The sequence below is a fragment of the Nannobrachium achirus genome (genome assembly GCF_963921795.1).
Source record: "Nannobrachium achirus genome assembly, chromosome: 21".
Lineage (NCBI taxonomy): Eukaryota > Metazoa > Chordata > Actinopteri > Myctophiformes > Myctophidae > Nannobrachium > Nannobrachium achirus.
Window position 1 is genome coordinate 27,757,817 of NC_137828.1, and position 21,292 is coordinate 27,779,108.

At 48.1% G+C, this 21,292-nt stretch overlaps 2 protein-coding genes across 2 annotated transcripts in view; both read left to right on the forward strand.

The window, feature by feature from the left end:
* LOC308307179 (contactin-associated protein-like 2) overlaps positions 1-21,292 on the forward strand; it is a gene marked incomplete at its 5' end in the record, with an annotated part of 419,567 nt that overhangs the window by 236,954 nt on the left and 161,321 nt on the right. The window lies entirely within an intron of this gene.
* On the forward strand, positions 5,379-6,359 carry LOC308307181 (transaldolase-like; the record flags this gene model as incomplete). The annotated part of the gene is made up of 1 exon (XM_080752352.1): positions 5,379-6,359. One exon carries the CDS (start codon positions 5,379-5,381, stop codon positions 6,357-6,359), a length of 981 nt encoding a protein of 326 aa, XP_080608478.1.

A 21,292-nucleotide genomic window follows, 5' to 3' on the forward strand; every position in this document is an offset into this window, starting at 1 on the left:
ACCGTTCATTTCAAAGAGCCGTTCAAAAGACTTGATTCGTTCGCGAAAGTCCCACCTCTAACAGCGCAGCATGAAGCAGCTCCGCTGTCGTCAGACTCACAGAAGACAGAACATGATACAAATGTAAAATTATGATAGGTTTTAATGGTTGTAGCTTTACTACTTTAGACAAATAATTATGTGAATAATAAGATTAAATGATAAAATAGCCTAAGAGGCATTTTCCCAGCCGGCCACGGTGGCCGGTGGACTTTATAATTACCGGCCAATGAAACATTTAACCGGCCAATGGCCGGTAAATACCGGCTAACGGAATCTCTGGTGCACACATGTGGTGCATGATCTAGGCATGGGAGTGCATGATCCGTGTGGTCCGCATCAGTGTGCCGACGGGCCGGTATTCCGACACTAAAACTAGCCCTAACTCTACCCCTAACCCTAAACTTAACCTCAGTAACTAACCTGCCGACGCTAGTCGGAACAGCGGCCCGTCGGGATAGTGAGCGAACCCCGATCCGTGCACTATGAATTACATGGAAGTCTATGGAGACCATGGCATCGCGGACCTTGAAAGAGATTTAATTGATAGCAACAAAAGTGTTAAAAGCAATGAATAGATGAAGAACTATGACTGCAGGGTAGTAAAGAGAATAAAGAAAATATGCCAGCAATGGCCAATCTCGTTGTGAACCTGATAATTGAACAGCAAGCGTTTTTGGAGCTACAGCTCTCCTCCCACAACGTTACTCTAGCCAGCATGAAAGTTACAGACAGATTCAATGAACTACTCACATCATGGTGCTGTCGGATATTCCAAAAGTTTACCGTAGGGTACTTCCAAAGTGTGCACGTTGTTTTCAAGTCACAGATGCATGGTGTTGGCTAAAATCTTTCGTTTAATCCACGTGGGTTTGTTTACTTAGTTAGGCTAGTGTTTTCGTCATCATTACAACTTCATGCTTGGCAAGATGCAGTCTGTAAACAAGCGTCATGGCAGCTCGGTTACAATAAATAACGACTTCCTCTAAAACCGGCAGATTTCAAAATAAGATCCACTCGTAATGATTAGTCACCACTAGTTTGTCTACTTTCAGGAAGTATGTGCAGTCCGTGCAGTACGTCCACTCACTGAATAATATTCATAGAAAAGTCACAACTGTTCGCAGTAGGCCTACTATCAAAACCTCCACCGGCTGTACGTCACGTCACGCCACGGCACATCACGTCACGTCACGTCACGTCACGTCACGTCACGTCACGTCACGTCACGTCACGTCGTGTCGCGTCGCGTCACATCACGTCACACTTTCCCCTACTCATATCTCCGCCACCGTTGCCCCTATCCATGCCAAACTTTGCACACACACACCTTGGCTGCCAAACCACAACCTCCACCCATTTCTCACGTGTCCCTCTTCTAGCGCCACCATGAGGCCGATTCTTGCAAGACACATTTTTGGACACTGCTCCTACAGATTTTGCCCTCAAATCACACAAAGCGCTATACAGCATCTCTACAGACATGTCATCAACATGCATCTGTCCCATCTAGCACTAGCCTGATTTCAGACTCTGCGCTGAGAAGCAGTCCACTCAGAGATTGGGCGGGTCTATTGGCTGGAGCCAGGCAAATCTAGCACCACCATCAGGCCGATTTTTGAAAAACACATTTTTGAACACTGCTCCTACCGATTCTGACCAAATATCACGCAAAGCGGTACACAGTATCTCTAAAGTCATCTCATCAACATGGATCTGTCCAATTTCCCATATTCCCTCCTGATTGGCTACCATTGCCTTCTAAAGTTTGTGTATGCGACCTGACGGTCGCTTATCTCCCGATTTAGGGAGTCTTACTGGTAATAACAATGGTCTGATATAGGCTAAGGCTACTTTCATCTGCCCACATTGCACTCCAATAGACAGATAACATAAAACAGGCAGAAACACTAAGAGAATGTAAAAATAAATAATTACCATTATTATTAATATTATGTGCCAGTTCCAACAAATTAATTCACATTCATACATCATGTAACACTGATCGGCTTTAATTCTGTGCGCTCACTGAACAGCTCTGCGTGCAATTAAGCAAGAACTTCTTTCTTCTACAGCCTGCAGGTGTGCGGGACTGCGGGCGGCAGGCTGTGTTGATGTCCAGACACCGAAAATAGCCGATCTACAGGCACACAAGGCGTTGCGTTGTGCCGCGTTGTGAGCTTGTAGATTGGCTATAATTCTTTGCGCGCACCGCACGGCACTGCAGGGGCGCTGCCTGGCAATTATTTCAACATAATGATGATGTCCAGTACTGTACTGTGCAGGAGAGTAAGAAAGGGGCAATTCTTTTGCATGTTCCCTTTTAGTAGGGAGATTGGAGGCGGCTTTTGCGTTTCTGTTCTTCACCATAGTACTGTAAAAGGGCACTTTTTCTCTGACCCAAGCACCCTTTGATGTCTGCAGGTGCCTGGGCATTTCCATTTCTTTCACCATAGTAAAAACTGCATTCATTCATTCTGGAGAGGGCATTTTTTACGGGCGGTGCTCAAACCCCCTTTGATGTCTATGTGTGCACGTGCCTGCTGGCAGGTGAGTTAGTGGATACGATAGGAGAGACGATACACAGAAATGTGTGTGAGGAGGAATCAATTGGCATGACGATTATACATTTGGGAGAAAAACCTCTAAAAGGATAGTGACTTGATATACAGTACATGAATATGAATATGGGTTCACACTTTCTATTTTATATTTTATAGAGATATAAACACTTTTGGGGTCATTTTAATGTCTACTCTAGCTTTTGTGTTGCTTTATTCAATATTGAGATATATTAATATGTAAGTGTATCAACAGTGGAGAAGTATTCTTCAAAAGATTGCATATACATTTATATCAATGGCATGCCATGGCATTGGTCCGACATCCCATTAGTCTGAATCTGGTGAATGTTAAAAACCCATTTAGGCCTAGAATTATTGAATGCTTTAACCAGTGAAAAATAGCAGATATACAAGCTCACAGCGTGGCACCGAGTGCCACGCTGCGAGCTTGTAGATCTGCTATTTTTGAAAAAGTCGTGAAAATGTGTGCAAATCTTTGAATATATGCATTTTCAAAGCGAATGATTGTAATTCAAATTTTGCTTCAGGGTGGTCCCTGGAACTAAATATTTTGAGATGGGGGTCCGTGGCCAAATAACTATCATTTTGGGGGTCCTTCACATGAAAAGGTTTGAGAACCACTGACATAGTAGTCTCTCAAGAACAGACTAACTGAGCTCCAGTTAAGTGAAAAGGACCTTTTCTTTGACAATGGCTGGCCAGATTGCTGACAAAATAAAACCTTAGAAGGATTCAAAAGACACTTATAGAATCGGGTCAAAATTCTAATTTTCACGATTTTTCAAAAATAACAGATCTACAAGCTCGCAGCGCGGCACTCGGTGCCGCGCTGTGAGCTTGTACATCTGCTATTTTTCAATAGTTAAAGCATAAAATAATGATACACAATAATGTGTACCCGTTCTGAATGGGTTAACCTGGTGAAAAATACTATGCTAAACCTAAACCTAATCCTAACCTCAGTAAAACTATGCCTAAACCTAACCCTAAAACCTAACCTTAACCAAAGTAGTACTAATGCGATCTAGGACTAATGAGATGTAGGACTTATGGGCAGTCCCCGGTAAATGGTCAAAGAGGTGTTGATAAGCTGCATTCAAGTATTTTAGACATTTTGCGACCCAACATTAATTTGATCACTTTTTGTTTATCAGCACATTCTAAAAAAAACAAAACAAAAAAAAAAACAGTTTAAATGTTCGAATGGTCGATTTGTTTATAATGCAGGTCAATGGGGTTCATGAATATGCATTCAAAAACAGTTTCCACAATTACTGTAATTATCATTTAACACAATGAAAATAACCCCAGGAACCCCATGTCATTAAAAAACAAAAGTTTAAAAGTTTGAAATGTCGATTATCATTAACTGTAATTATATCAATATAATCAGGGATCTAATTATATATTCTCTTCTTGCCTCGATGCTTACAGCTATAATTGATTGCATGTCTCTTACGGTCTCTAGTAGTATAGAGGGTAGGCGCATGCATAAAGTGAATGGCAAATTAAGTGGCAAATCGAATGGCAAAGTGAGTGGCAAAGTGAGGTTAATGTCGTTTAATGGTGTTTCAATGCAATCAGATAGGACTTTCTGTTTGGATGTACAGTATGGGCTGTCAAGGCCAAAAAGTTTTGCCACTCAGTAGGCGTTCCCGCATAACTTTCGGGTTTGATGATGATGATGTCACGCGCATACCCTATTAGCTGTAGAATATGCCTGTGGAATGCTTAGAGCAGGGGTCTTCAACAGGGGGTCCGGGACCCTAGGGGGTCCTCCTCAGTGTTACTACAGGGGGTCCTCCAAATCTTTGTGTGATAGAAGCTTTTTTTCCCCCTCCTTTTCTATATTAACCGCTGCGCGCCGTTGTGAGCTTGTAGATCGTCTATTTTCGGCAAAGAGGTTTGGTGTAGAGGGAGCAGACTAAGTACAGAGTGAAAGGTCAAGTTTATTAAGTATTGATGGTTCAAGTGTTTAAATATCTGGAAACAGAAATTGACATGAACCCAAAATAGACTGATGGGTTGTGGGGGGCCCCTGCTTCATCTCTCTCTCAACTAAGGGGTCCTTGGCCTGAAAACTTTAAAGACCCCTTGCTTAGAGAACTCTGAAACGGCGTGGTAGAGAGGACCTTGCTCCCTGGAGGACTGAGACAGGGTGGTAGAGGTCATGTTGATGATCTTATGTCCGTATTGACCCCAAGTCTCCTGGATGAGGCATCCATTTTATATTTGGATATCAGGATAACATTCTTTCCTTGTCCCATGTGTACCACATCCACTTCACTTTGAGCCAGGAGATCTTATGCCCTTCTTCGTGTCATCCGTATGTCTGTCTAATTTCGCCAACTGCAAGACGGATCAGACCACATTTCTGGTACACACTGCCACTATGCAGGGCCTCCAATTTTATTTGAGAGTGGTGCTAACCGCTCCGACATCTGGCTTTGTCTTTTTGTAAGTATTTATGTCCCAAACTTGGCTCATTGGCCAAGCTTCGCAGGACGCTTAATGAAATGAACTCATAAAAAGCACCACTGACTTCACACTGGGTGTGGTGGTTCTTTTTGTCTTATGTTACAAATTATTTGTACTTGAACTATTTAACTTGTATGTTTTCATGATAGAGGTCAGGGGGCTCAGATTCTCCAAATGTGGGCACGGATGACATCATCGGCTAGTCCTTTCAAAGCCAGCTGTGTATAAGAGGAAGTGAGTGGTTCAGGGCAGTTCACCCCTGAACATCACAGAGAGATGCAGTCAGCGCTGAGTCAGCTGAAGCAATACACCGTGGTCGTTGCAGACACAGGGGATTTTAACGCCATCGATCAGTACAAACCACAGGATGCAACAACCAACCCGTCTCTCATCCTGGCTGCCTCCAACATGCCAGACTACCAACATCTTGTGGACCAGGCCATTAAATACGGCATTGCAACGGGCGGAACGGACGAGGAGCAGGTGACCAGCGCCATGGACAAGCTCTTTGTGAATTTTGGCCTGGAGATCCTCAAGAAGGTCCCCGGCAGGGTCTCTACTGAGGTGGACGCCAGGCTGTCCTTTGATAAAGACGCAATGGTCGCCAGGGCCCTGCGACTCGTCGATCTGTACGAAGAGGCGGGCGTCAGCAAGGAACGCGTCCTCATCAAGCTGTCCTCGACGTGGGAAGGCATCCAGGCCGCCAGGGAGCTCGAGGAGGAGCACGGGGTCCGTTGCAACATGACCCTGCTGTTCTCCTTCGCTCAGGCCGTGGCCTGCGCCGAAGCCAAGGTCACCCTCATCTCACCCTTTGTCGGACGTATCCTCGACTGGTACAAGGAGAACACGGACCGCAAGAGCTTCGAGCCGCACGAGGATCCGGGCGTGATCAGCGTGACCAGGATCTACAACTACTACAGGAAGTTTGGCTACCGCACCGAGGTCATGGGCGCCTCGTTCCGGAGCGCGGGGGAGGTGAAGGCCCTGGCGGGTTGTGACCTGCTGACCATCTCGCCAGCGCTGCTGGAGGAGCTCAGCCAGGACCACAGCGCCGTCACCGCCGTGCTCAGCGAGCAGAACGCTGCGGCCTGCGAACTGGAGGAGGTGCAGATGGACGAGCGGCTCTTCCGATGGCAACACAACGAGGACAGGATGGCCGTGGAGAAGCTCTCCGACGGCATCCGCAGGTTCGCCGCGGACGCCGTCAAGCTGGAGAGCGTGATCACAGAGAAGATGCTTAGTTTAAAGAAAGGCTAGTATATTATGGGCTAAAGAGGAATCCTACATCTTACTGTCGACATGAAGCGTCTTTTTTGGTTTTAACTTGATGCTAGTACAGAATTAAAATGTATAACCTTGTTCAGTTTATCAATGAATTTGAGCAACTAAATTCAGTGGATGCTCTAGAAAATTCTAAATACTTTTTCAATGATGGCAGTTCAGAGCTCCCAGACATTTCACAAAAAAATAAGACTGGCTTGAACCTTGATGATGTACAAAACAATAGAGAGCAAATCAACTGTGGGTAACTGCAAGGGGTATAAAAGTCCATGTCTCAGTGGCGTCAGTTCAGAAAAAGCTAAGGTATGGCAACATGACTGGTGTCTTGCACGCGCGCCTTTGCGCGCATGCAAGACACCAGTCATGTTGCCATACCTTAGCAAGAGGCATGATACATTTATTTTAAGAAGTAGCCTTTATTTTTCCCCCTGTTTCTACGGTTGTTCAAGTGCAGCTAAACTTAGCATGTTAGTAAACGTGCCACAATTAACAATAATGCATTGCACCTGTGCAGCTGACCTGCGGAACCTGGGAATATGCCATTTTGTCAAGATGGGGAGAATAAAAGTGTGGAGAATATAATTATAATACCTTGTTAAAGTGACCATTTTGTTAAATGTTGCATTTGTAGTTATTTTACTGTAATTTAACAACATGATAACCAGAACAGATAGACAAAGAGACATTCATGGATTTATATTTTAAAGTAACTTTTATTTTCCCCCCTGCCATACCCAATTGACTCCCCTGCCAGTGAGAAAGAGTAGACGTTCTCTACTGGTAGAAATAACACACGCACACACACACACACACACACACACACATACACACACACACACACACACACACACACACACACACACACACACACACACACACACACACACACACACACAGTACACACGCACGCACACTTTAATGGTTTCCTGTGGAAATAAGCTTAGTCTTTTCTAGGATCGCCTTTTAGTAGACCTTGTACCAGTGAACTGTACCGTCATGAAACTGTGCAAACTTCTAATAAAGTCTTCAATCAATCAATCAATCAAACCCACACACAAACACAATAACGTACTGTAATACCTGCATTGAATGACATACTGACATAGTGAAACCTAAACATTCTAAGAGTGAGGTGCATTGAATGACATACTGACATAGTGAAACCTAAACATTCTAAGAGTGAGGTGCATTGAATGACATACTGACATAGTGAAACCTAAACATTCTAAGAGTGAGGTGCATTGAATGACATACTGACATAGTGAAACCTAAACATTCTAAGAGTGAGGTGGAGGGGGTTTGATCCCTGGCGAGTTGTCACGTGTGGCAGCAGCGAGATATGTTGAGCATGTGAGTGTCGGTGCTTAAATGGACCGTGAGATTGAACCATTAGGACCGTGGCTGCATGTGATTGGAGGGTGTACGAGCATGGGACCGGCTTGACTTCCATGAGCCTGCCTGAACTACCGTGATGCCCCAAAAGTACTCAGATGTTACTGAAGTAAAAGTATCAATACTGCAATATAGAAATATTCTGTTAAGTAAAAAGTCTGTAATTCAAGATGAGTAAAAGTACGAAAGTATTGGGATCAAAATAAACTTTTCTAAACATTTCTGCTCATATCTACCATGAATAGAGTTATGGGCACTTGATATTTTCACATAGAGTCGTTTTCAATATAATGTCACCATGATAAATTCCCTTCCCTTCCCTTCCCTTCCCTTCCCTTCCCTTCCCTTCTCTCCTTTATTTCCTACTAATTCCCTCCTTTTCCTTCATCTCCTCTCCTATCCTCTCTATACCGCAGTGTCTGCTTAAGCAAAACCAAGTCAATTTTACAGGGAGTGGTTTTTCCACTTCAGACGATGGATGCGCTTAGAGCAGGGGTCTTCAACAGGGGGTCGGGGACCCCCAGGGGGTCCTCCAAATCTTCCAATCCTTTTTTATATTAACAACTTGAACCCTAGTGTCCATATTCTGAGAACTGTAGCCAAAAATAGCAGATCTATATTGTAGATCGGCTATTTTTGGCAAAGAGGTTTGTTGTAGAGGAGAAAAAGAGCAGACTAAGTACATAGTAAAAGGTCAAGTTTATTAGGTAATAACGGCTAAATAATAATGGTTAAATATCTGAAAACACAAATTGACATGGATCCAAAATACACTGATGATTGTGCTGTCAAACGATTAAACTATATGGAATCTATGAAAAGGTTGTGGGGGTCCCTGCTCATCTCTCTCTCAACTAAGGGGTCCTTGGCCTGAAAACGTTGAAGACCCCTGGCTTAGAGAAATTAGTGACTGACAGGAGAGAGCTACAGAATGGATTTTGCAACACACACACACACACACACACACACACACACACACACACACACACACACACACACACACACGCACGACAGTTTTGTATGATGAAGCAGGATTTGACTTTATGAAAATAATACATAGAAATTTTAATCTTGGAGATACAAGTTCTGCCCGACAGTGACAATATGTGATGGTGACCAGTGGTGGACAAATGACTCAACCCCAGTACTTCAGTCAAAGTACAGATACTGTAGGAGTGCGAGTCTTAGTTATGGATCATCTTTCTTATTGAATTATTATTGATTAAAAAGTGATCGGACACATTGATTGATTTATTTGATTGAATACTTAGTTAAAATATTACAAATGGTATTACTCATGCACACTCGTGCCTTTGAACTGCTGGATGCCGCTGTGTTGTCGGTGTTGAAACACCGGAACTCATTTCACAAATTCAATTCCTGCTAGAGAGCTGTCCTTCTGTCCTTCCGTTTCTCTTTACCCTTGGTTTCCTGTCTCTATAAAGCAAACATTGAAAAGAAGGATAAGAAAAACGAGAGGTTCTATTTAAAACTCCAACAGTGATTCCGTAATGATGAGAGTCACCTTAGTCATCTTCCACTATCACACCTCATCCATTCAGTTTTCCCCTTCCTTTGTTCACCTTATTTAGACCCTACTGTATATACTTTGTTGACCGCAGCCCCTCCAGGAAGAGAACCACACCTAACCATCTATGAGAGGGATTCTGCTGCTTTCAATACTAGGCTACTCCACAACATCTCGGATGCAAATATTGTATTTTTACTCCACTACAATTATATGAAAACATAGCTACTAGTTACTTTGCAGATGTAAATTATTATATTATAAAACATATTAGGCTATAAAACAACGTTTTATAGACTATTTGAAAATAGCCAATCTACAAGCTCACAACGCGTCGCGTTGCGCTGTGACACGTTGTGAGCCTATATGCCATCACTTTCGTAGCCTACTTTTACCCGAGTGCATTTTGAATTCCGGACTTTAACTTGTAACAAAGTATTTCAATAATGCAGTAGGCTATTGATACTTTTACCTAAGTAAAACATCGGAGTAGCCTACGTTTTCCTCCACTGAGAACCGAGAGACGGAGACTGCACTTTATGAGTAGGCTTACTAGGCTATGATTACATCAGCTGCAGCCATCATCAAGCCTAATTTATCTTTGTCCCGCGATGATGTTGCGTGCAGAGAATAGCAGACCTCCAAGCTCAGAGTCACACCGGGCACATCCGCGACGCGATGTGAGTGCACACACACAGCGACATTTACAACTAAACGTTGCTCTCAAGAATGTTTTAAAAAATATTTTAAGCGAGAAATAGACAACGTAGTTTCAGAAAATGGATTCTATCTAATCAGCACTTCCTTGTTTTCCAAGGCGACCGTGACGCGCTGGGGGGACGCCCAGCGCAACACTTGTGGAACACTTCCAGCCGTCTGTAAACAAGGAACTACTTTGTTTTGTTTTTAGTTTTTAGTCAAATTATTCATTTTATTTAGTAGCCGGGTAATAAGCAGGATAATGAATGGCTCCTTGGTGAATGACGATATAACATCCCTTCGGTCTGATATATATCGTCATTCACCGCGGAGCCATTCATTATCCCTTACATATATTCTGCTTATTGTTTGTCCAAGAATAAGAATGCTAGGGTTCATCTGGTTACAATGTTATATAGGAAGGTATCATTGATACCTGATCCTCGGGACACAAAGGATTGTCTGCCAGCTCTGGTCTGCAGCCTCTGTGCTCAAGTCATGTTTACTTGACAATACCCTCTTAAGCCCTTTGCACACAGGACCGTTGCGTTTTTTTCCGTTTGCTGTATGATTAAAACGCATTGGATTTGGTGTGCAAGGCTGTGCGGAATCCACACTGCGGATCCGAAAAGGAGTCATAAAATGAGTCAATGAGTTTTTACCGCATGTGACAAGACGCACAAATCGAACTGGTTTCGATCGAGAAAAGAACTCAAAGCCACAGCCACTTGTCGCACGGTAAATTCGGAGCCGGTGTGCATGAGGTCGTAGAGAATCATTGTTTTCTTTTAAAAAAATGCAATAGTCCGTTTTGTCCCTGCGAAAGAACGCGTCTGTGTGCAAAGCCCTTTACTTGATTTTATGGAAATGTGTGCATGTACATGCGCAAGTGCACACACACGCACGTGTGTGCACACACACACACACACACACACACACACACACACACACACACACACACTGGCAGGCAGGGTACATTTTTTAATAGCACATTTTGAGGCTATTTAATTCTAAATGCTTTACACAAAACATTAAGAGTATTAAAGCAGTGGAAAAGAAAAAAAGGTATTCGGTTTTTTGAGTCCTAAAGCCGCTTTTCCTTTTGTCAGGTTTTCCACTACAAGGAACTGGGTGGTGTGAAGGTGGTACTAAACGGGGTACTAAAAAAGTATCCACTATTGAGTGGGTCCGAGTTGGGCTAAGCGGGGCCAAAGCAGTGACGTATACACGCTGCTGATACTGATTGGTCGGAGAATCTGGCTCACGGCTGAGTCTTTCAACACAACAACTTGAGACAAATTTTAGTTTGCGAGTCACGGCTGCAAATCAAATATAAAAGCAAAGCCTGTTTGTTTTATAATAATAAACAACGGCCATCCGTTATTTGATAAAGATCTTTAAATGGATCTTCTCAGTGAGATGTCTCCTGTTTGTATTTGTAACTGCTTGTGTTGAATGGGGGAAAGAATCTCTGTTGCGTTTGTGTTTGTTCTGGCAGTCTACTGTGTTTGTTCTGGCAGTCTACTGATATATATATATATATATTTTTTATCCCACGGTTTTTGCAACCCATTTTCTCACCCAGTGCCAACTACCTAACCTGTAGTCCTGGTTTCCGCTCTCCCCCTGCCGCGCCAGGGGAATTGGGGAGCACCTGGCTGGCTAGGGGGAGGTAGTATAGAAACCAGGGCTACTGCATGTTTTTGTGAGGGCATCTACCCTAGGAGACACAGGGAGAACATGCAAACTCCACACAGAAAGGCCCTGTCGCCAACCCCACCTAGGGTGTGGGCGCCGATGACGCGGCGGGAGGAACACGCCCCCCAGCGTCCCCCGGCAGGAATCGAACCCAGGACCTTTTAGCTGTGAGGCGTAGCGCTAACCACTGTGGCACCGTGCCCCTGATAGTCTACTGATAGTAACCAAATGGACCCAATAGATCCAGCCGTTCCTTAAACACATACATAAATAATAAAGCAGAGTGCTGTAGGGGGCAAGTTTTCAGCGATTATATTTGTCGTTTGTGGACTCTGGACTTTAGTGTCTTTATTGTGTTTTTGCTCCGTAACAGGACAGCTACAGTACATTCTAGCTCAGCTAGCCTCTACATTCTAGCTTGCTTCTTTGTGTAGTTTGGCCAATAAAGTTATTATTTTACCATGTTCACCCCGACGTTAGTCGTCACTATAGTTGTAAAGACTCGATGAAGACCTGTGTGAGTGTGTGGCATCTAAAACATTGTCCAAAACATCTCTAAAGCGTTAGTTAGCATCTCCGTTGTGTTTACAGAGAAAGACCCTAGATCCATATGTCGAAGAAAGGGGGCACAATTACTTTCGGGAGCAAAGGGGAGGAGGGTAGTGGGGAGGGAATACTGTACTGTAATGGAAAAGCTACATATGAAAATGTGGTGCTGTGTCGTGTCGTGTAGTGTCGGGCTAAAAACTGCTTTGGAAAAGCGGCATTAAGTACCTGCGTTTGGATCCTACTTATACACCAGTCGTTCCTGATAAGAAATGGCTGTAATTGACAAATTCTGTACACGGTGAAAATGCTATTAAGGAATAGTTAGTCCTATCACGCGAACATTGACAGGCAAAACCTGTCTTTATTCTAATATATAAAGGCAAATCCTATCATGCCAATAAGGAGAGATAAATCCTATCACGCTTCTCTATGCAGCAGCTTGTTTGCATGCAAATTGAACAGAACCTTGCTGCTGACACACACACACACACACACACACGCACACACACACACGCACGCACACACACACACACACACACACACACACACACACACACACACACACACACACACACACACACACACACACACACACACACACATACACACACACACACACACACACACACATGCTGATGCATGCAGCATTTCCCCCCTTTAATAAGCCGTTTTTGCTGCCTGGACCTTGGAGCTGATATAGGCCTGTCAGAGTGCGACAGGCTATAACGCACAGATGATGACGATTTGTTTTATGAGGTCTCCCCTTCTCTTTCAGAGGTTCAGATGTTTATTTCTCAATGTTATATCTTGTATCAAAACTATATCGCTTTCATAGTTTTTAGTCAGGGAAAATTGGCAGAATACCTGTCAAATCTGGGAATAAATTCCTTACCAAACAATTTCTTCACCAATGTGTTCGTAAAGGTGTCTAGTAAAATAATGTAACAAAGATTGAAATTCAACATCCCTAGCAAAATATTTGACAGCTAGGGTAAAGCTGGGTCTCATTCACTTACTATGCACTGTACTATAAGGGGAAAAACACTCCCAGAAATATGCTTTAAGTGGGATGTGAGGGGTCTAACTAGGTGTTTTTAATTATTCTGAATCCATTGCAAGCATTTGTTTTGCACGAAAAACATTCCTTGGGCCAAAAATGGACCCCATACACCTTGTGAAAAGTGATGACTCATCACTAAACCATTGTTTGTTTACGAATCTCCAGTCAGCACTCCACTCCTATGGGTGTCGCTAGCGGCAACCAAGAATAACAGAATCACTCACATAAACTCCCGTAGGACAATTCCCATTGGCCGAAGGGTATGTCCGTCAAATGACGTACCCGCCTGGAGGCGGACCCCTATAAATTCCCCATCCGCCGGATGTTCCCCCTCTTTTTCGCTTCTGCTTCAACTGGATTGCTTGTTTCACTCACTCGCTCCAACAAAGTCTTCAGCATTAAGAATTCTTACCTTCAAGTTTCAACTTTTCCCACTATCTACACTCAGGAGTTCGTTTCGTCTGCACCGATTTGGCGAGTAAGGTCGAGCCTACCGGTTTCGAGACTTTTTCTCCTGCCTTCTTCGAGTTTCTCCGCGAGCTAACTTTAGCCAGTTAGCTTGAGCGACGCGCTAGCCTCAGCCCTCGCTTGTTAGCCTAGCTGTGCTAGCCTACTAGCTATCCACGGCTCCTCTACCTCGTGGTTAGCTTAGCCTCCGGCCTGCTTTTTGCAGCCTAGCAATGGCCTCGGACGTCCCCTCGCCCTCGGCTTTTCGCTCCTGCTCCGTGGACGGATGTCCTTCCCTCATGGACCCGGGAGCTCCACAACGGAGGTGCACCATCTGCAGGGAACAGGGCCTCTCCTCCACCCCAGGTTCCCCAGAGGGCCGTTTCTCCCCGACCTCCGTCAGGCGGAGGCACGCCGCTGTAGCGGCTAGCCTCATCGACCTGATCGCCGACTTCCGCTCCTCTTCAGAGAGCCAGGCGCCCCAGACCTTCCCTCCAGACCCATGGGAGGTCCCCACCGATTCCCAAGAGGTCTCCAGCGGGGACATCGAGGTCTCCTTCGTGGCCGCGCAGCTCCGAGTCAGACGCTGGCCAGAGGAGGAGGACGATACCGACAATGAGGGCATCTCTCTGCCAGGTCCGGTGGCTCCGGCCGCCTCGGGTTCTTCTTCCCAGGCCCCGACCGACCTGCTGCCTGCCCCCCCCGTCTCCACGGTGACGCAGGCCCCTTCCCCCCCTCCACAAGTGGCGGGACCCCGGCCTGAGGTGTTCGTCTTCACCGCACAGGTTCCCTCCCGGGCTCCCCGAGGCCCCGCTTTCGCCGTTGAGGGGACCCCCCACCGGCCTAACCCCCATCCAGCGACGATGACGGCCTGGTCCGTGCTGGAGAGGGCAAACCACACACTGGGCCTCCCAGTGGCTATGGGAGAATACGGGATGACTATGCTCCCCCAACTGCCGGGACTGCAAGAAGCCTTGCACGATACCTGGGAACAGCACTGGGATCCGACCAAACTCGACTTCTCCACCGAGTTCGTGGGCGGACCGGAGATAGGCATCCCCACCTGCCCTAAAGTCAGTGCTCCTACCGCCAGCGCCCTCCAGGACAGGTTCTTCGAGCTGAACCCGTGGGCACCCAAGAGTCCTTTCTCCTTGGGACAGACCCCGAAGCTGGAGGACAGGCGGGACTCTTCCGCGTCCAAAGGAGCCAGGGACGCCTACAGAGCCATGGGTCATTCGGTCAGAGACCTTAACGCAGTTGGCCTCCTCACGGCCTATGCAAAGACCCAACTCAGCCAGGTGACGGACCTTCTCCACAGCGAGGACGCCACCGAACTGGCTACCACCCTAGAGCACCTCTCTACGGTTAACCTCCATGCTGTAGCCTGGGCCGGCCGCGCCATGGACTTCATACAGCAAAGGGAGGCGCGCAGCTGGATCGCTCCGCTCTCCAACGACAGGCCTTTCGAAGGGAGAGAGGAGCTTCTCCAGCTCCCCAGCTCTCCCAGAAGTATCCTGGAGGGCGCACTACCGATCCTGCTAAGACAGTCCGCGGCACGCCGAGAGGACGCAGGTTGGGAAGAGCCTCTCCCCCGGCTCCCACTTCCCCCCCGTCCTCCCGGAGACCCCCTCAGATCCTCAGACCAACGTACCAGGTCGGGCCGGCGTCTCCCTACTCAGGAACCCCCAGCCCGCAGGCCCAGGGAGGACCGCGAGCAACCCCTGTAGGGCGCTTGGAACAGACTATTGGGGACTCCAGGCCTTAGTTTTCTTCAGAACTGGCTTCTCTGTGTTTTTTTCCCTTGTTTTCCTTCGGACAGGGAATCCGGAGTCTGTTTTGCTATTTTTGTTTTATTCTAAACGTGCATCCCCTCCTCTGCCTTCTTTGTCATAATGCTTTATTGTTTTATTCAAAACGTGCATTCCCCCTGACTTAATGCTATGTTGTTTTATTCAAAACGGGCATTCCCTCCTCTGCTTACTTTGACGTAAAAATGTTTTGTATTCACAAAGGTTTTACTGGTCAAGTAAATTGGTCTGTCCTCCACTTTCTGTGTGTTTCTTCCTAGTACACCACCTAGTGGACACGAGATGTGTCGAGTGTTTTGCCTCTTCAGGCTGTCTCTCACTTTCTCACAGCCTTCTTTCCTCTGTTCTTCAGTGTGTAGAGTTTTCGCCTATTCAGGCTTATGTTCTCTCATTTCCCCTTAGCAGTTCTTTCAGTCACCACTAGAGACCAACCTCCAGCTAAAGGTAATCTGAAGTCTCCGCTTTCCTTGTTGCTCTCCTCCTTCTAAAGGTTTCCATGAGCCCCCTCGGGACTTTTTAGACCTTATGAGCTAAGAGTAAAACCTGTACGCCTCCACGGGGTTTTTTGGAGTCGTTTGCTGTAGGTTAGAGTGGACCTTAGCCCGCACAGGCCTTGTTTAGTCCTTCTCTCCTTGTCTTCCGCTCCTGGCCACGAGGTTCGGTTCCAGCCCTCTTCAGACGTGCTCGGTTCCTTCCTCGAGTCGTCCCCTTCGGGCGGTCTCTCGGCCACGGGCGCGCTCCTTTTCCTCCTCGGCTCCGCCGGCCTTCCGGGGCGCACTCGGTTCCCTCCCCGGCTCCGCGGGGACCCGAGGTGCGCTCGGTTCTCCTCCCGGCTCGGCCCTCCCCTTCTCAGCCTCGTGACCGGCCCTCCTCAGGTGCGTTCGGTCCGTCGCTCGAGCCGTCCCGCGAGGACGGTCTCTGGTTTTTAGGTACGCTCGTTTCCCTCTCCGGCTCCGCCGGTTCCCGAGGTACGTTCGGTGTTTCCCCCGGCTCCGCGGGGACCCGACACGAGCTCCTTCTCCACATGACCCCGCTGCTTCCGGGTTACGTTCGCTTCCTCCCCCGGCTCCGCTGGAGTCAGAGGAACGCTCGCTTCTCCCCTCGGCTCCGCCGAGGAGAACGTCACGTGCCCGTCCAACGTCATCACGTCAAGACGGGCAGACATTGTAAGCCCCCTCTTGGGGCGTTTGTTTTAAGGCACCTGGCCTCCCTCGAGAGCGGTGCCGATCAAGTCTCTTCGCTTTTCTTCCCTGACAGCCCTTCTCTTGATTTTTGGTGCATTCCCAACCGGGATCTCTCGCACCGTATCTAGGGGGTTTCAGGCCGTCTACCGGCTTACCCCTCTGTCCTTCAAGAGTTCTCTTCGTCAGGGAGACAGGCTGCATACAGCCGCCTTTTACTCTAGGGCGCGTGGAGTTTTTTCCTTCGTAACGAGACTCCATCCTGTCCCTCGTTCCCTACTTTAGGTAGGGTTTCGACCCGCCCAAACCGGGCCGGTTTGTTTCGGTTCTTGAAAACCCTCTTTTTCAAGTTGCTGACTCCCGCCAGTCTTCTACGTTGAGGTGAGGGTGAACGCTGGTTCACCTATCTGGTTTTAAGGGACACGTCTTCACTAGTCTCCTTCTCTCCTCCTCACCGTCCTCCTATCAGGTTCGCCTCCCAGGGGAAGTGTACGAGTACACGGTTCTCCCCTCGGCTTGTCTCTGAGCCCCGGGTGGGCGCTCGGACCCTTTGCGGCGCCAGGCCGTCAGGTCACAAGCTACCCGGACGTCTGGTTGAGTTACGCGAGCTCCGTTCAGGAGGTGGCGCGTCACATCAGGTTGGTTTGGGACCACCTGCAGTCTCCAGGGGTTTTGCTTCTCTCTAGAATGAAGTGCCTTCTCCCCCTCCTCAGAGTGCCACTTTTCTAGGGGCATTTCTGGACTCGCTACCTTGGTCTAACGCCCCTCGTAGGAGAGGATAGAGAAGTTTCTCTCCTACACAGCCTTCTCCCGGACAGAGTACTCAGTCCGTTTCGAGAGGGCCTTACGCCTCGGGGGTTTTCTTAACCCTAGCCCTGCACAGGGTACAACTGGGACGTCTCCACGGGAGACCGCTCTAAGGTGGTTGTTTTCCCTTCGGATCCCGCCCACCGAGGGTCGCGCTCTAGTGCAGTTTTCTCACTAGACCCCTGAGGTCTTGCTACCCTGGCAGCAAGCCGACCTCCGGTCGGCTGGAGCCAGGATGGGAGAGGTGTTTCACCGTAGGGTGATCACCTCGGACCAGCCTTCAGGCTGGGGCGCGACTCTGGAAAAGCGCAGTAAGGGGCCCTCGGGGCCCGGGGGTGCGAGTCCACCTTGTCACCTACTCAGAGCTGATGACGGTGTTGCTGGCCCTTCGTCGCTTCGATCCCCTGATCCTGGGTGGGCACGTCCTCATCAGGACGGTCAACACCACGACTTTGTGTTTTGTCAACAAACAGGGGGGGCTGTAGTACCGAGAGCTAGACAGGTTAGCTCGGGCCACGACTGTGGTACCTAAGTCGTCTACAGTCGATCAGGGCCTCTCTTGTTCCGGGCCTCCTGTTCAGCGGGGCAGTTCTGCTGTCCAGGGGTTTCCACGTTACGAGATCTGGTCTCCTCGCCCCTCGGTGGCGGAGGAGATCTGGATCGGGTCCTTGACCACCAGGTGGCAGACTTGTTCGCGTCGTCAGGGAACGGTCAGTGTCCTCTGGACCTTGGTCCGAGGGGGACTTCCCCACTGGACCTAGACGCTCTGTCTCGCAGCTGGCCGCAGGGCCTTCGGTCTGCGGTTCCACCGCTAGAGCTGTCTCGTCCGACCCGCGTTAGGGTCAGAAGTTACCCCCCAGAGTTGCTCTGGGTGGCGCCGAATCAGGGGACTGGGAGTTCCCTGATAGCGCCTCTCCTGGTCGGTCGACCTTGGCGCCTACCTCTACTCGGGGATATGGCGAGCTAGGCGTACCAGGAGTTTTTCTCCCGGACCCCCAGCGCCTAGACCGGTGGGTCTGGCACATGTAAGGGAGTGGCGGGGGGGCGCCGCCCTGGTCTCTGCGGTCTTAGACAAGATGCAGAGGGCCGGGGCCCCTGGTACTCTAGAAGTGTACACGGGGGTTTAGGAGGCCTTCGCCTCTTGATACAGGTTGAACCGCCCTTTGGTGGTTCTGGCCCTGGCGTCTTCTGGACTTTTGGACTTTCTTCTGTCCGGTATAGTCCAGAAGCTGGCAGCCCCTACTATTAGGGGCTATGTGGCTACCTCGAGGGTTGTCACCTTGGTTTGGAGGGTTCTTATCCTTCTAAGAACCTTTGGTTGCCTCAGTTTTGGCTAGGATCAAACGAGGCGCTGCTGCGGCTAGACCGTTGGTTCCCTCTTGGGTTCTAGAGGTGATCCTAAGGGGTCCGAGTCAGGCTCCTTTGAGCCTTTTGGGAGAGTTTCTCCTTGGAGCCCTTTCCTAAGTCGGCTCTTTTCCTGGTTCTTTCTACAGCCAAGAGGGTCAGTGACCTGCATGCTCTCTCTGTAGCTGGGGGCTGTAGGAGGTTTTCTGGATTTGACCGCAAGGTTTTTCTCTAACCTTTCCTCATGTTCTTACTCAAGAACGGGAGGATTCAGGAAGTTCCGGTGGAACTTCTGGCCTTTCTCCCTCCTCCTTTGCTTCGGAGGAGGATAGGTGGTTGAACTGTCTTTGCCCGGTTAGGGCACTGAGAGTTTACTGTGAGAGGACTGAAGGCCGCAGATGGTCTGGTAGTCTGGTTGTCTCACATGGTAAGTCCACTGGCAGGACGGAGATCGCGGAGTCATCTCTGTCTGGGTGGATTGTGGAAGCCATTGTTTTGGCTCAAGACAGTGCGAAGGAGGCTAGGCCCTTCGGCCTGAAAGCCCATTCGACTAGGGGAGTTTCCTCTTCTTGGGGTCTCGCTAAGGGGACTTCCTTTCAAGAGGTGTGTATGGCGGCTAGCTGGAAGTCGCTTTCCACTTTTGCGGCTTATTTTCACCTGGACTGAGCGCCTCCTTCTTTGGCGCTTTCCGTTCTTGAGGTGGCCGCTTCCTCCCCTTCCCTATAAGGTGAGGCTCTTAGTAGTGTTCTCCCTCAGGTTGTTTTTGTAAGTGTCTTTACACTTTTTCTTCCTCCACACAGACCAGAGTGTAGTGGTCGTGGTGGAGGGGGGCCCTTTTCCTGGGTTAACCCTTCGGTTGTAACTTGGGGCAGACTAGGATTGAGGTGGGTTCCGGTGGGCCTAGTCTGTAAGGGTTCCTTAATTCCTTTTGGTCGTTTCCGCTTCCGGGAGTTTATGTTTCCCATAGGAGTGGAGTGCTGACTGGAGATTCGTAAACAAACACAAGTGTTTCGTATGAAACACCTGTTTGTTAAGAATCGGAAGGAAGCACTCCACTCCGGTGAGGACCCTGTTCGTGAGTTTGCGCAGAGCTCTCTCAAAGAGGGGGAACATCCGGCGGATGGGGAATTTATAGGGGTCCGCCTCCAGGCGGGTACGTCATTTGACGGACATACCCTTCGGCCAATGGGAATTGTCCTACGGGAGTTTATGTGAGTGATTCTGTTATTCTTGGTTGCCGCTAGCGACACCCATAGGAGTGGAGTGCTTCCTTCCGATTCTTAACAAACAGGTGTTTCATACGAAACACTTGTGTTTTTTTTTGCGTCTGTTTTTGGCCCAATGAATGTTTTTCGTGCAAAACAAATGCTTGCAATGGATTCAGAATAATGAATTACGAGAACTTTAGCCAAAAATAGCAGTTCTACAAGCTCACAACGCCTCGCGCTGCAAGGCGTTGTGAGCTTGTAGATCGGCTATTTTCGGCAAAGTATTTTGGTGTAGAGGGGAAAAAGAGCAGACCAAGTACAGAGTGAAAGGTCAAGTTTGTTAAGTATTGACATTTGACGGTTCAAGCGGTTAATTATCTGAAAACACATTACAGTAACATGAATCCAAAATACACTGATGATTGTGCTGGCAAACGATGAAACTTTATGGAATCTATGAAAAGGCTGTGGGGGTCCCTGCTTCATCTCTCTCTCAACTATAAGGGGTCCTTGGCCTGAAAACGTTGAAGACCCCTGCAGTATAAAAGTAGGAATTAAAAAAAATCCCCAAAAGATAGCACATCCTCAACTTCAAACCAGCGGAGGACAAAGTACTCACATTTCCACTTTAAAGAGGAATCCCCGAGTGAGGCGCCAGCTGAGTGAAGTGCCCACGCTGAACGGTGCCTATCGAAATGCAACTTGAACGCCACCAAGTCGGCAGCAGTGGGGCTCGCACCGCTTGGCACGGGCACTGGCTCGCGGAAGGCGCTTGCTTGGCTAGGCCAGGACCCTCACTTGGGCGAGCATCTGGCGTCTGGAGCCCACTGTTGATGGCACACCTACCTACCTGGAAACGTTGCCATGCAATGTGTCCATGGTTTGAAGGCAGGGACATGCTGGCCATTGGGGAAAAGCGGGACAACTCCCAAACGGCCGGTTCATTCCCGGCCGGTCCAGGCCAGCCATTAGGGAAAAATTAAAAATAAAATGTCGGCCTTCATTCCATTTTGGGGGCTGGGCGGCCAACAAAGTAGATCGTCACTGAAACCTTGTATCTCCAAGTTTTAAATGTATACATTGTTTCGCAAAGCAAAGCCCTGCTTCATCATACAAGGCCGTTGCACACAAGTAGTGAAAACAGCAGATCTACAAGCACACAACGCCTCGCACCGCGAGGCGTTGTGT